Here is a 15,738-nt window from a genome sequence, read left to right as displayed (position 1 = left end):
CTGAAGATTTATGTTTATGTGTGTGCTGGTGTGTACTTGCATGCAGGTGCCTGAGGCGGCCAGAAGTGTCATTGGCCCTGGAACTGGAGTTATAGGTTGTTTTAAGTCAATTAGTGTGGGTGCTGGGAACCCTGTATGAGAGCAGTTCTTATCACTAAGCCATATTCCTGGCCCTTCATAATACTTATAAAAGTATAGCAAAATGTCCCCATTAAAATGTTGACAGAACAGCTGGGCATGATGGCACACACCTTTAATCCCAGCACTCAGGAGGCAGAGGCAGACATATCACCGTGAGTTCAAGGCCAGTCCGGTCTACAAAGTGAGTCTAGGACAGTCAAGACTACACAGAGAAATCTTGTCTTGAAAAAACAAAACAAAACAAAAAGTTCACAGAACTTACCCATTTCTTGCAAAATTATGGAACAGGACAGTTTGAAGCGATGATGTCACTTTGACTTAAATGGTTAACACTACAAATAAGAAAAATGACTGGTAGAAAATCAAAACTCAGTAGGCAAAACCTTGAAATTATAAAATGTTTGTCAGGGACTCACAAAACAGAATGAGTTCAAAAACTTTAGAAACTTTTTTGAAATTTATTTCTAAATGTCACAAACTTTTAAAAAAGCAACACATTCATTCATACTAAAATACGTGCATGAGCAAAAGTAAAAAATAAGCACAGGAATACGAAAATTAACATAGTAAAATTTTAATACAGTGTTCTGGATACAAGTAGAATAGCACTAGGTAAAGGACTGTGGTTACCTCAGCGACCTGTGAGTATGAGTTGAGTAAGGTTTAGGAGAGCCACTTCACATTTCATCAGTGCTGACCAAAAGCCCAAGTAATTCATTATGCAAACTACAGAACTAACCTTCCATGTAAATCAGTTATTTTAAGGTGATCTATCCTCATGGAATGGCAGTTGAGGCTAAGTCAAACAGCCCTTACAAAGACTATGAATCAGATGAACGCTTGTTTCTAGCCTTTGTTTTAGGTCACCTTATATTTAATTTGCTTTTATGTACTTGTTAACATTCACGTACATATTCTTTTAGGCCAAAGTTTTAGCTTGGGAATCTTACCCACAATATGGCCAACTTCAGAGCATTCTCAAGCAGATGTTTAACTGTATTAAACACCAAGATGTAAAACTTGTTACAACAAGTTTTCTGGTCCCTTAAAAATTCAGTAGGACCACAGGCATTAAGTGGAAGTAGCATTTACTAAATAATATTTGAAAGCCTTAATCAAAGATAATGGATAAAATAACTATATAGGTTCTCATACACAATCTAATTTCTCACTCTGTAAAAATGATTATAATATCTTTCAGGCTTGCTATATGCCACGGATAATGAAAAAGAAACTAATAGGAAACTCAACAAGCTAGAACTATTTACTGTCAGGATATAGTGAGGTTCTGGAAGACATACTACGATAAGAAAACATTAACAGGTAAGCATGTGTTGAAGGCAGTTTATAAATGAAAATTACAAAGCATATGATAATGCATCCAACTTATATATATAAAAAAAGAGCTGCTATTGGTCCAATAGTATAGCATCATACTACCACTATATAACGAAGATTGGAAGCTTCTGTACACAAGTTCACTTTGCCTCTCTCAAGTAGCACATGCCTTAGACAGTCTCATTTGTTATTTAACATGCCAATCACAGTTTTGCAAACCTTTACCAGTTTGAGCAGGCTACTACAACCACTGTTATTATTTCTGAGACGAATTTAACCAGTTCCAAGAAACAAACTTTCATAATCAGTGAAGAAACATTAATACTAACTCTCCCCCAAGGGGATGGAAAACTCACTCTAAGGCCATGATACAACCCTAACAGAATGAACTACACCCCTAGAGATGGGAAAGTAGAAGAATAGTTGCGAGCCTGGGAAAATAGTTCTGTAGGAAATAAGTGACTGTGAACTCAGTAATAGCTGCAGGAAAGGCAAAGGTGAATTATTTTCCTAGTGCAACATTAAATGTTTCTAGACCACTAGAAGCTGTTCTGCCATGTTTACTGATAGTGCATAGTCCCCGACAACAGGGAATAGTCCAAATCACATGGAGTCCTGAAAAATTAGAATGATTGTTTTTATTCTGAAAATAGTGGTACAAAACTCAATTATTTTTTTAGTTGCTTTGATTTCCTACCATCTTAGGCAATTTAAACATGGTTGCCTGCAAATTCTTTGAGGAAGTGGAAGCAAATCACTATTCCTACCTTGCTGCTGGTCTGTATGCTGTAGTTAGTAAACAACTAGTGGAAGCATTTATGTGCTACAAGAACATAACCAAACATGACAACATGGAAACTGCAATTTTTGAGAACTAATTTTTTTCCATGACAAGCTTTTAAAATAAAAACAAAGTAAGTGGTCACTTTGACAACCTGAATTGTCTTCTTAAAAACACAAATTATTGCTGGGCGTGGTGATACACACCTTTAATCCCAGCATTCAGGAGTGAAGGAGGCAGGTGGATTTCAAGGCTAGCCTCGACTGAGTTCCAGGGCTATGTAAAGACCCTGTCTCAAAAAACCAAAAAGAAAACCCACAAACCATATTATTTTTTTTTAAATTAACTTTGGCTTTTTGTTTAATGGAAATTTGTGGCACAATGACCTCAAAGATAACTCCAAGTCAAACAGGGCATCTTGCCACTAATTTACAATAGAAATATAACTTCAATGTTTTCAACTATTTGATTATTATTAATTTTTATATTAAAGCTCTAATCTAAGTCTTCAGTTACTAAACTTTTAAAAAATATAATTCGGATCTGATGAAGAGGACTTATCTGAGCTAAATTACTTCTAATAAGCTTACAGAAGTGAGGCTCGGAGAACCTAAACATGGTTGACCTTTAACACAATTGATTATTTCCTGACTCAGACAGCAAGTCAGCAGCCTACTTTTTATTATAAAATTCTTGCCTTGTTTTCTACACAACTCTTTAGCATCCAAGTTTTAAAACCTCCATCACTAGAGGCAAAGCAGTAAAAGTGAAACTAAAACTCATTTCTAGTCTATTTACCTAAATAAACTCTTAGAAAATGTTAAGGAAAAATTAATGTATAGAAAGCAATTTTCTTATTTGCTGTCAGCCAAAAAGCAACTATTTAAAGTTTCTGTAAAAAGAGGAAACTGAACTACAGTGTTAAATGAAAAGATCAGGCTTGTAGTCTTTTAATACCAAGACATTAAAAAAAGTTTGCAAATCCCAAGATGGTATTTAACATGAAAACAATGGTTCAAAAATTTGTGTTCTTAGTTCGAGACTAAAATCTCATCACTGCAAAATCCCCCATGGCTTTTGGCAAAGACATTAAGAGAGATTTTAGTCTTTTGGTCACTTGAAGCTGCTACTAATGTGTCTTTAGAAAGGAGTAAGAAAAGACTGAGAAACTGAAGGCTAGGCAATTATTTCACATACAAATAAAAGAGTCATTTTCTCCTAGAGATCTCAAGCTCTATCTCTATGAGCATTTCCTGCCTTCTATTCTATTTCAAAAAGAATTTGAGCTTCTTTAAGTCCCAAATAATTAAGTAACCTCACAAGAAATCATTCATGGCAACGAGGCTACAATGCAGGGAAGTTCTTCCATGCACGAACGTTTCAGATAACCACCAGGTTTCAGATGACCTAATACACTCTACAGCTAAGTTTTGCTTTATACCATAGGTGACTAAAATTAGCAGTAAGTTTTGCAGTGAGGTTTTTTTTTTCCTTTTGCCTGCAACTATATACACATTGCAAAACTATTCTGTATCACATGATTTTAAATGAAATAAATATAAAAATGAACCACACAATCAACACATAACTTTAATACTCCACATTATTTATCTTGATCACAACGGTCATAACTGCCTTGTCAACAATCTTGTGAGTTGAGGAGCTGATTTTCATTCTCATATCCATCAGGCAGATACGCTCTCCTCAGCTGGTCTGACTTAGGTATGGATCCTCCGTTCTTCACGTGTCGAGACAGGAACGCTCGGACTGCTGGATGATCAGCTTTCTCCAGGGGGATGTTGGCTTCCAGGCACATTTTCACAAAGTCCTGGATGACACTGCCTTTCTCTGTCTGCGCAGCACTGTTGCACTGAAGGGATGCGGTCAGGGGCCTCTGCTTCTTTCTCACATTCTGCTCTTCAAACTCTGCCTTCCTCTTCGTGTGAGTCTTTGACTTGAGGTGGTCACTAATGGCAGACTTGCGGACATGGTTCAACACCACATTGCAGGAAGTGCAGAAGAGTTTTCCTCCATCCTCATGAAGCTCACCGCCAAACTCAGTGACGCGATCCAGAGGGGTCACATACAATGCGGTCTTAGACCGATTCCGCGCAGGTGGTGCTGTTACAACGAATCGTTCCATTGTGACTCTGAATAATGTTCTTCTAAGACAAGAGAAAGACGTAAGTATTACAATAATAGTTCATTCTAGAAGTAATTAACAATAAAAGCTGGGTTTTAAATGCTTTTTTAAGAGTAAAGATTTAAATCTTTATTCACTCCTCCAAACTTAATGATCCTCAGTGTCCTCTAAATTAGCTTTATGAAAACTAAAGTTATTCTAATGTCTTTATGTTGTAGAAAATTACATCACAGCAAACATTCAGAGTATTAAGAACACTAATCTTCAAGTTAGACATGTGTTCAAGTTAAAGAACTTTTTGCTGGTAAACAAATTTTGAGAATTCAACTATGTGCAAACTTGGTAATAAAACTTTTTTTTGTTTTGTTTTTCGAGACAGGGTTATTCTGTGTAACAGTTCTAGCTGTCCTGGAACTTGCTCTGAAGTCCAGGCTGGCCTCGAACTCACAAAGATGCACCTGCCTCTGCCTCCCAAGTGCTGGGATTAAAGGCATGCGCCACCACCGCCCGGCCAAAACTTACTTTTTGAAGAGAAAAACAACTAAAAACTAACAAAAAATAGCAAGCGCAACTATTCACAATGACATTAAAGCTTGAGGCTTATATATAGTTGAAAGTAAGGGTTTACTTATTTAAGACAGGCTCTCACTGCTGGGTGGTGCATGCTTTTAATCCCAGCACTGGGGAGGCAGAGCCAGGCCTGGTCTATAGAATTAGTTGCAGGACAGCCAGGATTACACAGAAATCCTGTCTTGAGAAACAAAACAAAGATAGAATCCTACTATGTAGACATATATAGAGAGAGACTGACCTATCTTTGAATGGTGGGGTTAAAAGTGTATGATCAGGATAAGCCATATGTTCTCTACCACTTGGTTTCCTATTTTCATAGACTTTCATTTCTCTTAACATAGTCCAATATGTGACAGGAAGTCAATCAAAAGTTGGTGTTTGAAAAAGTAAATGAATGGCTGGCTGGGTGTCTATTAGTGACAGAACAGTTGCCTGGCATGAGCTAAATTCTGGGTTTGACCCCAGCTACAGAAAAACAAAACAAAACAAACAAACAAAACAAAACAAAACAAAAAGGAAACACAAGCAGAAAAAAAGCAAAAGTCAAACAAAACCCCAAGTAGCCATTTATCCAAATATATAATTTGGAAACAGCTTAATACTCAATCTAGCCTAATATCAGGCTTCAAAAAAACCCCTGCTGTCCAGGCTGGCTTTCAATGTGAAATCCTCCTGCCTCAGTGTCCTGAGTAGTTGGGATTACAGGCATATGCCACCATATCTGGCTGCTTTTTAGGTCTCATATTATGTGTATATATGGATAAATGTGTGTGAGCACACATGTGAGCCATGGCACATGTGTGGCGCTCAGAGGTCAACTAGAGGGAGGTGGAACTCCCTTTCTACCAACTGAATTCATGGTTGTTGCCAGGTGCGGCTGCAAGTGCCTTTACTTTCAGTCATCTCCCCAGTCCCACAAACTTCTTAAAAGTATCATGGGACTATCAGCTTCATAAAATTACAAGCACTCAACACCCAAGGATAATAGGTGCACTTTCCTAATGAATGCTTAGTAAGTCTTACTCCCCTGGGATTATGCCTCTGAATTAACTTTTTACAAAAATCAAGACTTAAAACACTGAATTCCAAATGGGAATAACTTTATGTAATAAAAGAAGTATTTCCAAATATGTTCTGAAGAATTAGTTCTTACGAGTAAAATTACAAGCCATGGAGAATCCCACTGCATTCGTCTACTTGCTGAGCAACACCAAGAGTCTTTCAACTTTTGTCGGTTAAGAAAACTCTATGGACCCAAAGTACAGGACTTAACAATTCATGAAAATTCTGTAGGGCACAGAAAGTCTAGAAAGTAATTATACTTAATCTTTGTGGATTTGGCACCGCTTCTCTTGTCACATACTGTGTTAGGGTACAGGTTTTCCACAGCAGAAAAGGCAGACATGATGATTTCCCTAAGTATTCTCTGCCTATAAAACAAACCTGTTTTAATAACTATTAATAGCTCTAAGACAGTTATGAAAAACCGTGCAATCTTGTTCTGGGGTACAGCTTAAAATTTTTTCTCTGTGGAAGTACACTTAAGTACTTAGACTGCAAACTTAGAAATAATGAATCTGTAATTCTTGGGCAATTGTAAGGCCTAAACTTTTTGATCTTTTAACTTGAAAGATTTGTTATTGATACTGCCGATGTAAATAATCACCTCGTAGAGAGGCAACTATCTTGGTTGCACATATTTTTTCAGAAGTATTTTAAGAAGTCAGAAGTACTTTAAACAAATGAGGAAGTTAAAAAGTTAATCGCCAAGAGCAAGCAACAAAAGCGAGGCAGCAGTTTACTAGAGTAAAAACTAAATTCAGAAGTTTCCAAGCCGAAACATTTACCACCTTAATTTCCAGTTGTTTTTTTTTCTCCCCTCGATATTAAATAATGTAGGTTTTCCAGTGCAAAACTACAGACACATCCAATCCTAGCAACTTTCCGTTTGTTCAGGCGCCTTCGAATCAGTTTTTCAACAGGTGGTGGTGGGGAAACAGTTTCTGGGCTTGCACCCTATTTTCCCTGCGGCGCCGGGAAGTCATGCCTTTACTGTAAAACACAAAAACAGAAAGGAAAGATGGTGGAGGGGCGGGAAAGGTGGAGTGCAGGGCCGAGGCCAAGCGTCTAGAGCCACTCACCATACAGGTGTCTCGGCCCTCGGTGCCCCCCATTCCGAAGCTCAAGGCTCAAGCCAGCTCTGCCTACACGGCCGGCCCGGGCGGGTGCCCCGCCGCCCCGCGCGCTCCACAGGCCCGAGGCTCCGGTGGGGGCGGGGAAGGCGGGCGCGGGCCGCCCGACGTCTAGACAGCCTCCTCCCGCCGCGCCGGCCGAGGTGGCGCCGGGGCGCCGTGATCTCGGCCGCGGGCCGGGGCCGTGTCCCAGCTGCCCTCCAAGGGACAAGAAGTAGGCAGCGGATTCGGTGGCTGTCCCTGGGGAGGGGGCGGCAGGGCGCCGGCGGAGGCCGTTGCTGTCAGGCTGCCCGTCTCCTCCCTCCCTCTCTCCCTCCCTCCCTCTCTCCTCCTGCCGCCGGCCCCGCCCCCAGCTCCCTCTCAACGCCCGAAGGCCCCGGCCCGCAGCCCGCACCAACGGCCAAGCCCACCTTCCGCCTTCCCAGCTCCTCGGGACCGTAGGATCGGGCCGCCGTTAGGGGAAGTGCACGAGTCCTCCGCCCGGAACGAAGAGGAGGAAGGAAAGGCGCAGCAACGGGAATGAAGGGGGTGCTGCTGCGGCCGCCGCCGCCGTCGCTGTTCCTGCCGCTGCTGCTCCTGCCGCCGCTGCTGCCGCCGCTGCCGCCACCGCCGCCGCCGCCGCCCGAGCGAACCCCGCCGCGGCCGCCGTGTCCCCCGCCGCGCCCCGTCCTCCGGCGCGCCCTATGGCAGAGCTCGTAGGCGGACCTCAGCAACCGCCGAGCAGCGCTGACCAACAGATGGCTGGGCTGTCAAACAGACGGGTATGCTAACCAATAGGAGTGTAGGGCGGGCATGCCTTTGATTGGCGGTTTCTTTCCTCCAGTGAAAACTGGGGGCGTGGGTGGGCGGAGCCGGAAGTAGAGCCCGGCCGAGTGGCCCTGTCCGGCTGGGGCGGAGGGAAAGGAGGAGGGAACTAGGGGAGGAGGAGGAGGAGGAGAGGAGGAGGAGGAGGAGGAGGGAGGTTAGCCGAGGCAGCGGCGGCGGCGGCGGCGGCGGCGGCGGCGGCGCAGGGGCTGGGTACGCGCTGGGCGGCGAGAGCCTCATGGCGGAGGAAGAGAGCGATCAAGAGGCCGAACGCCTCGGAGAAGAGCTCGTGGCCATTGTGGAGTCCCCCCCGGGCCCCGTGGGGCTCAGAGCTGCGGGCGACGGCAGAGGGGCCGCCGGAGGTAGCGGCTGTGGCGGTGGTGTCGGGATCAGCAGCCGGGATTACTGCCGACGCTTCTGTCAGGTGAGGCGCCCGTCGGCCGCTCCGACTTGTCACCCGGCTCCTGGGCCTCTGCGTGGCTCCTGGCCTGCTGGCCCACGTATCTGCGCTGCGTCCGGGTCTTGATCCTCCAGCCCGGCAGAGAGGGAGTGTGGGAAGCCCCGGTTCCCTCTCTGCACCTCTCCGGCTTGGCGAGGGGGGACGGGGAGCGGACTGGGGGGTGACTTGCGGACTTGGGGGTGAGGAGAAAGTGAGTTTGTCGTGGCGAGGGGGCTGGGTACCGGACGGTCAGCTGGAAAGAACCGGGTCCTGACACGTCTCTGCCTCACGCCGGTTCCCCCTTGGAGCCCCAGGGTCCTGCCTTTCACACGTTTCCCTACCTGGGTCCCCTCAGTTGTGCCGAGCTCTCCTGCCTTTCTCTAAGACCCAAGTCCTCCTCATTCTTTTTTTCGGGGACGCCAAGCATGCTTTGGCCCTGCTACCTACCTACCCTCCTGTCATCGCCACCCCTCCTCCTCTGCTAGGGTCTCCTGTCATTCCCTCATTAGGTCCCTCTGGACCAGTTCTTCAGTTGGCTTTGGCGCTGACCCACTGTTAGCTACTCCGCCCCGCCCCCCAGGTGTGTGTGTGTGGGGGGGGCGTGTTTTGGGTGTGGGACATTGTTGGAGTGATTGTCATCTTTCTCTTTTGATCCCCCTTTCTGTCAAACACACTGTTTCCTAATTAACTGCACTCGGAGAAAGTCGTTTTCCTGAAACTATTGCCCTGGTTTCACCACCCCTCCCCCATTCCTTAAATTACACGTTTTTTGGTTAGTCTGTTAAATTCAGTATCGGAAAAGTGACAATAAATTATTTATTTCCTTTATTCTGCGGACTGCTCTTAGGATTGAATGTAGTTTTGTATTTAACTCTAAGCAAATATAGAAACAACCTATGTGTTTAGGGATAAAGTTTTATACTCTGTATTCTCATCCGCATGTTTGTAATACAAGTTTTTTTTGTTTTGTTTTGTTTTACATTCTCAACGCTTGCTTCTTTAAACAAATATACTTTTTTTCACACCACCTTTAAAAATGCTTCTTATTGTGCATAAGGGGTTCAAATCCTGGACCTACCATTTCTTACCTGTTTAACTGTACAAGTACATTACTTAAGCTCTGCGCCTCAGTTTCCTATACATGAAAGGTTTGGATCAATTGTTCGTTAATTTCACTTTGGTCACAGGTGCACGATAAAGCGAACAACAAGTGCGTGAGCACGAAATTCGTTGACATTTCATTTTATTCCCTGCCAAGCATTTAAGGAAAAAAAGAATAAAGTTGATATTTTTGGATAAGTTACTAGTTGATTAAATTTTCTTTTGTCAAGTTTCTGCCAGCGTCATCAATAAATTGGCTTGAAGGTCAAAACAGTCTGGGTATAGACAGTGTATATCTTTAACATTTATACTTAGTGAGTGGCTTTATTTCCCTTTCTTTTTTCTTTTTTTCTTTCCTCCTCCTCCTCCTCCTCCTCCTCCTCCTCCTCCTCCTCCTCCTTCTTCTTCTTCTTCTTCTTTTTCTTCTTCTTCGTCTTCTAACCCCCCCCCCCTTTGGTTTTTCAGACAGGGTTTCTCTGTGTAGCCTTGTAGCCTTGGCTGTCCTGGACTCGATTTGTAGATGAGGCTGGCTTTGAACTCACAGAGATCCTCCTGTCTCTACCTCCCCCTGTGTTTGGATTACAGGCTGTGCCACCTGGCCCAGTTTATTAATGGTTTTTCATCTTGACAACTGACATTCTCTGAAGTTCAGTGTCTTGATATTTAGAGCATCAGTCTTCTAAGTACATGTTTCTTTCTTTCTTTTTTTTAGATTTATTTATTATTATGTGTACAGTGCTTTGTCTGCATGTACACCTGCAGGCCAGAAGAGGGCATTAGATCTCACTATAGATGATTGTGAACCACCATGTGGTTGCTGAGAATTGAACTCAGGGCCTGTGGAGGAACAGTCAGTGCTCTTAACCTCTGAGCTGTCTCTCCAGCCCCTAAGTACATGTTTAATGTTTAGCAACCATTATGTTTGTAGACTATGTATTTAGGAACTTTAAGGTTAGGAAAAAGAGCATGCATTTGATATTTATTTTCTGAAACAAATATTATTGTTTCAGGACACACACACACACACACACACACTTTTAAAAACTGTTTCTGCCTCACCCCCAGCCTCCCATTGTGTGAGTGAGTGTGTGTGTGTGTGTGTGTGTGTGTGTGTGTGTGTGTGTGTGTGTGTGTGTGTGTGTACATACTGGACATTGAAACCAAGGCTGGATCTCCCATGGAGCTCTACCCCCAACCTGGTGATGGTAATTTGCTTGCTCAAATGACTCCTCATTTCTGAAATTTTTGAGTGCCAGAGCATTTTGAAGAACCTTTACCTACTCTTTAAAAAAAAAAATTTTTTTATGTACACAGTGCTCTGCCTGCAGCTATACCTGCAGGCCAGAAGAGGGCATCAATCACATAGTAGATGGCTGTGAGCCATCATGTGGTTGCTGGGAATTGAACTCAGGACCTCTTGAGGAACAGTCAAGTGCTCTTAACCTCTGAGCCATCTCTCCAACCCTGGAGAACCTTTACCTACTCTTAAATTTCTTTTTGATGTTAATTTTTAAAGAACAAACGAGCCAATTTAGCTTATGAAAAGCTATGCTCCTGGGGGTGGGATACCAGGAGCACAAATTCAAGGACTGCCTGGGTTACATAGTGAGACCCTGAGTCAATAAACAAAACTAAATCAGATTCTGATAGCTGACTTTAAAATATTTTAAGAACAACAAAAGTTAACTATTTTATAAAATTCTAAGTTGGTTCATTGGTTATGAATAGCCAAGACTAAAACTGAAGAAGAGAAATGCAATGAACTTTTATTTTTTTAATTTTTAAAATTTTTTTATTTTTTTGGTTTTTCGAGACAGGGTTTCTCTGTGTAGCCTTGGCTGTCCTGGACTCACTTTGTAGACCAGAATGGCCTCAAACTCACAGCGATCCTCCTGCCTCTGCCTCCCGAGTGCTGGGATTAAAGGCGTGCGCCACCACGCCCGACTGAACTTTTATTTTATATAGCTAAATTATGAGTATTATATTGACGTACTTTGATATTTTCCCCCCTGAAACTTTATCATCATCTATTTTAGGGCTATTGATCTCATTCTTCATTCTAGTTCTGGATGGATATATATATGCCATACATATTATGTGGAATATAAATGGAATGAAAGAATCACATATAATAAGTTACATTTCATGTACTACTTAACAAAATGGGAGTATGTTAATTGCTTGATGAGCCAGTAAGGAAAACTGGCTCATATAGTTGGATTTCCCAACATCAATTCTCTTAAATAATTAGGATTCTATTATTTACTGATAGTAATATTAAAGAAATCTAATCTATTAGCAAATTACTTAATCACAAGTAATTTTTTAAAAGATAATTTAATATTTATTAATAAAATAGTAGTGTAAAATAGATCATCTAAATGGCAGTAAGCTAAAATATGAATCATTTATACAGCTTAGTGATATTGAGAAGAAAAACTACAATTTATCTCCTTCCTTTTGGAGGGAAATATGAATCAAAATTTTTTGCCAGTAACTACAGGAGAAAGAAATGAACAGACCTTTAAAGGAAAAGTAAAACAAAGAGTCCAGGAACTAATTGCCTCTAATTACCTCTTCCTTTGCCTTATGTTAGTTATCTGCTCAAGAAATGCTTCAATAGAATGGGCCCTTAACCCATACTTGATTTGCTTTGATATGAAATGGAGGGGAGGGCAACTTTTATTAAAAGCCTATTAAGTCAACTTTCATATAGTAAGTTACATAGCAGAACTTAAAGTCTAAACAAGTTAACTTCTTTTTTAGATTCCAAAGGAAGAACAAGCTGGGATTTGAATTCAGACTTTGATATCTACTGAAAAGCAAATTGAAATGATCAAACACATATGTTGAATTGTGTGGTGTGGGTGGGATAGAGTGGTGGAAAGTTAATGACAGGCAGGAGGCAAAAATCCTGAAAGTACTCAAAGAAGCACAGATACAAAATTTAAAAAGGAGTCAAGCATGGTGGTGCAGCCTTTAATCCCACCATTGTTGCCTCATTTGACTTGTTAAATGTGGGAAGCATTCACTCAATTCCTAAAACCTATAATAATTTGACTTTGGTCATATACTATAAACTAAACAAGTTAAAATATTTCATTCTTAGTTTTAGCACCACAATGATTATAATGTGACACATATCTGGAAATAATCTGATAGATTATAATCTATAAAAATTATTTTGTACTACGTGGACTTGATGGCCACCGTAGGAAGATGACAAGCTATAAAATGAGTGGACATAGTGAACATACAGCCCTCATATTCACACCTAACATATAAGTAGGCTTAACAGAAGCTATTAATATTGCTGTGATGCAAAATCCTCTGCAGGTTTAAGAGGGGCATTAGAGATAATCTAATCTTTAGGAATTTGATAGCTTACATTCCATAATGAACTTGAGAGAATATTTTAAAATGTTACGATCTTTGCACTTTAGTCAGTTTGTAAATATTGTTATAGCTAGATGCTCCTGATGAATGAAGCAGTGATTTGTAAAGCAATTACATTTTCTTTCTGGGTTTTCAGGAATTTTGTTTCCTTAAGGGGCGTTCAGATGCCTCAGAATAGATTGTTCTGACAGGCAGCCAGTAGGTGGGGCTGGCTATAAATGCTGCCTATCCTCCAGTGGCCCATAGTGTAGGACAGCCCAACAGTAAACTTGGTCTAACATGTTAGTGGTATCTGGACGAGAGAGCCTGCTATACTTTTAATCTTGACTTTGTAGCTAGCTATGTTTTTGCTTGGGTAATGGTGTTCTTAATAAAAGTTACCCAATAATTCTTCAGTAAGCTTTAACAGCAACTATGATCTACATAAGACACATAAGACATGGTTATAACAAAACAAAGGTTTGCTTCATTATTTTTTTACAAAATTACATATGTAATGTTTCTTCAAAGAAATTCAAAATAGTCTTAGAAAACAGCCCTAATCTGTTGGTGCAAAATTTACAAAATTTACTTTTATGAAAGATTTCTGGTGGAATATAATGTATTATTTTTATTAATAATTATTACTATTAATTGGGGTATCTTTTAATTTCTTTAATCAGTGTACATATTTTTTTAAAGATTTATTTATTATATATGCAGTGTTTTGCCTGCATGTATGCCTGCAGGCCAGAAGAGGGCACCAAATCTCCCATGTGGTTGCTGAGAATTGAACTCAGGTCCTTTGGAAGAACAGCCCGTGCTCTTAAACTCTGAACCATCTCTCCAGCCCCCAGTGTACATATTTTTAAAAGTCACATATAAGGCCTAAATATGAGGAATTTCTTTTTTTGCTGCATGCTCAGACTTGACTTAAGTGGTTTGAGTGTTTTCTCATGTAAAAGGTCCTGAGCAGATAGGATGGATGGCACTGCGGTCTTGTTATGACTACACAGCTGCTAGTCTTTCCTAGCCATTCTTCTGTTCTGAGTTTACCTGATAAACAGTACGCTTCCTGGGGTTCCACCTGCCACATCTGACTTCTAAGTTATAAGAACACGGAATTTCTGTGGGTAATTGAAAACTACCTTGCCCTAAATCGTGTTCACAGGCTTCTTCCAGCTTGCTTAGCCATCCCCATTCACAAAAATGTTAGACTTAAAAAAAAAAAAAAAAAGATTAATTTATGTTTATGGTTCTACGTAGTTAAGTAAGGAAGAAAACAAGTTTGGATACTGAGTTATAGAAACAATCACCTTTTTATATGGGGGCTGGGTGGAGGGACATGACTTTTGGTTTTTGGTTTTGTTTTTGTTTTTTTGAGACAGGGGGAGATTTTTTTAATCCCGTGGTTTTGTGTATGTGTGTGTGTGTGTGTATGTGTGTGTGATTTTTGACTCACCTTTCACTTTCACTTTTACAAGTATGTAGTACCTCACTTTCTGGCCTTACCCCCACCCCACCCCCACCCCACCTTTCTGGGACTCTGAGGTCCTTAAAGCACAGCTTAGCTTGTTCCTGAACCTCCTCCACTGATGTTTTGTATTTTAGCTTCTTAGGTCTGAAGCTAGGAACAATTTGCTCCAGCTATTTCCTAGTTACCTAAATGTAGTCAAAAATTTCCATTTTGACACCTCTCTCTCTCTCTCTCTCTCTCTCTCTCTCTCTCTCTCTCTCTCTCTGTGTGTGTGTGTGTGTGTGTATGTGTTTAAGTCTTTTAAAACAAAAACATTTTAACTCTTAGTTGCAAGTTAGAACAAGTAAATATGTGTTTATTCTGTCACATTTAAATAAATATTGAAAACTAGCTCAGTTAAGAATAAATATAAAGCCGAGCATGGTGGTGCACATCCTTAATTCCAGCACTTGGGAAGCAGAGGCAGTCATATCTGTGATTTAGACCAGCATAGTCTACAAAATAAGTCCAAAACAGCCAGGGCTACATAGAGAAATCCTTTCTCAATAAAAACAAACAACAAAACCAAAAGAATAAATATAAAAGATGAGGGTGTGGTGGTGCGCACACCTTTAATCTCAACTCTCAGGAGTCAGAGGCAGGCAGATTGCTGTGAGTTCGAGGCCAGCCTAGAGACACTTTCAGTATTCATGAAAGGTGAATTTCTTCTTCTTCTCCTCCTCCTCCTCCTCCTTCTCCTCCTCCTTCTTTTTCTTCTTCTTCTTCGCAGACAGGGTTTCTCTATATAGCCTTGGTTGTCCTGGCCTCACATTGTAGACCAGGCTGGCCTTTAACTCACAGCGATCCGCCTGCATCTGCCTCCCAAGTGCTGGGATTAAAGGCGTGTGCCACCAATGCCGGCTCAAAAGGTGAATTTCATGGAAGATTATTTACTTATTTATTAGTAACTAGGGGAAGCAAAACAAAACTAATCAATCTACATGTTGTTCTTTAATACTGTTTCAGGTTGACTTTGAGAGTTGAAGTCTAATTGTTGCTAAGGACAATAAATTACTGAGAACACCTTTAGTGACAAACGACATAGAAATTTTGACATGTAAAGGAATCTATGTCCCCTCATCCAAGTCATGCTTATAAAGAATGTTTATTGACATGGAAACTGTTTAAGATGCTTAAGACCAGATAGAAGTCTTTTTCATTTAGGATTTTATTTTTGTTTACTTATTTTTGTTTGAGACCTGTGGTCTTACTATGTAGTCTTAGTTGAACTCAGAGCTCGGCCTGCCTCTTACCTTCTGGGTGCTAGAACTAAAGACTCACACTACCACACTCTGTCAAATAGTGGTCCCCTCATTCCCTGTATTTTAGAGTATG

General features: G+C 41.2%; 2 protein-coding genes across 3 annotated transcripts in view; one reads left to right on the top strand and one right to left on the bottom strand.

Annotated features, from left to right (window-relative positions):
* Positions 1–3,727: 3,727 nt before the first annotated feature.
* Cggbp1 (CGG triplet repeat binding protein 1) lies at positions 3,728–4,438 on the bottom strand. Its single transcript, XM_051150121.1, has one exon. It carries the CDS (start codon positions 4,401–4,403, stop codon positions 3,900–3,902), a length of 504 nt encoding a protein of 167 aa, XP_051006078.1. The 5' UTR covers positions 4,404–4,438; the 3' UTR covers positions 3,728–3,899.
* A 3,720-nt stretch (positions 4,439–8,158) lies between these two features.
* Positions 8,159–15,738, top strand: part of Znf654 (zinc finger protein 654) — a 66,945-nt gene continuing 59,365 nt past the window's right edge. Inside the window, exon 1 of one of the 2 annotated variants that reach the window (XM_051150119.1) lies at positions 8,159–8,396. In XM_051150119.1, coding sequence (XP_051006076.1) covers positions 8,211–8,396 — 186 coding nt within the window. In that variant the 5' untranslated portion in view covers positions 8,159–8,210. The remainder of the gene's footprint in view (positions 8,397–15,738) is intronic. The other variant, XM_051150120.1, reaches the window with a different exon arrangement.

Source organism: Acomys russatus, chromosome 8, assembly GCF_903995435.1.
Source record: "Acomys russatus chromosome 8, mAcoRus1.1, whole genome shotgun sequence".
NCBI lineage: Eukaryota > Metazoa > Chordata > Mammalia > Rodentia > Muridae > Acomys > Acomys russatus.
This window is presented reverse-complemented; position numbering and strand designations above follow the sequence as displayed.

Coding starts and splice junctions, on each gene's coding strand:
- Cggbp1 (XM_051150121.1), bottom strand. CDS start 4,403: ATGGAACGATTCGTTGTAACAGCACCACCTGCGCGGAATCGGTCTAAG.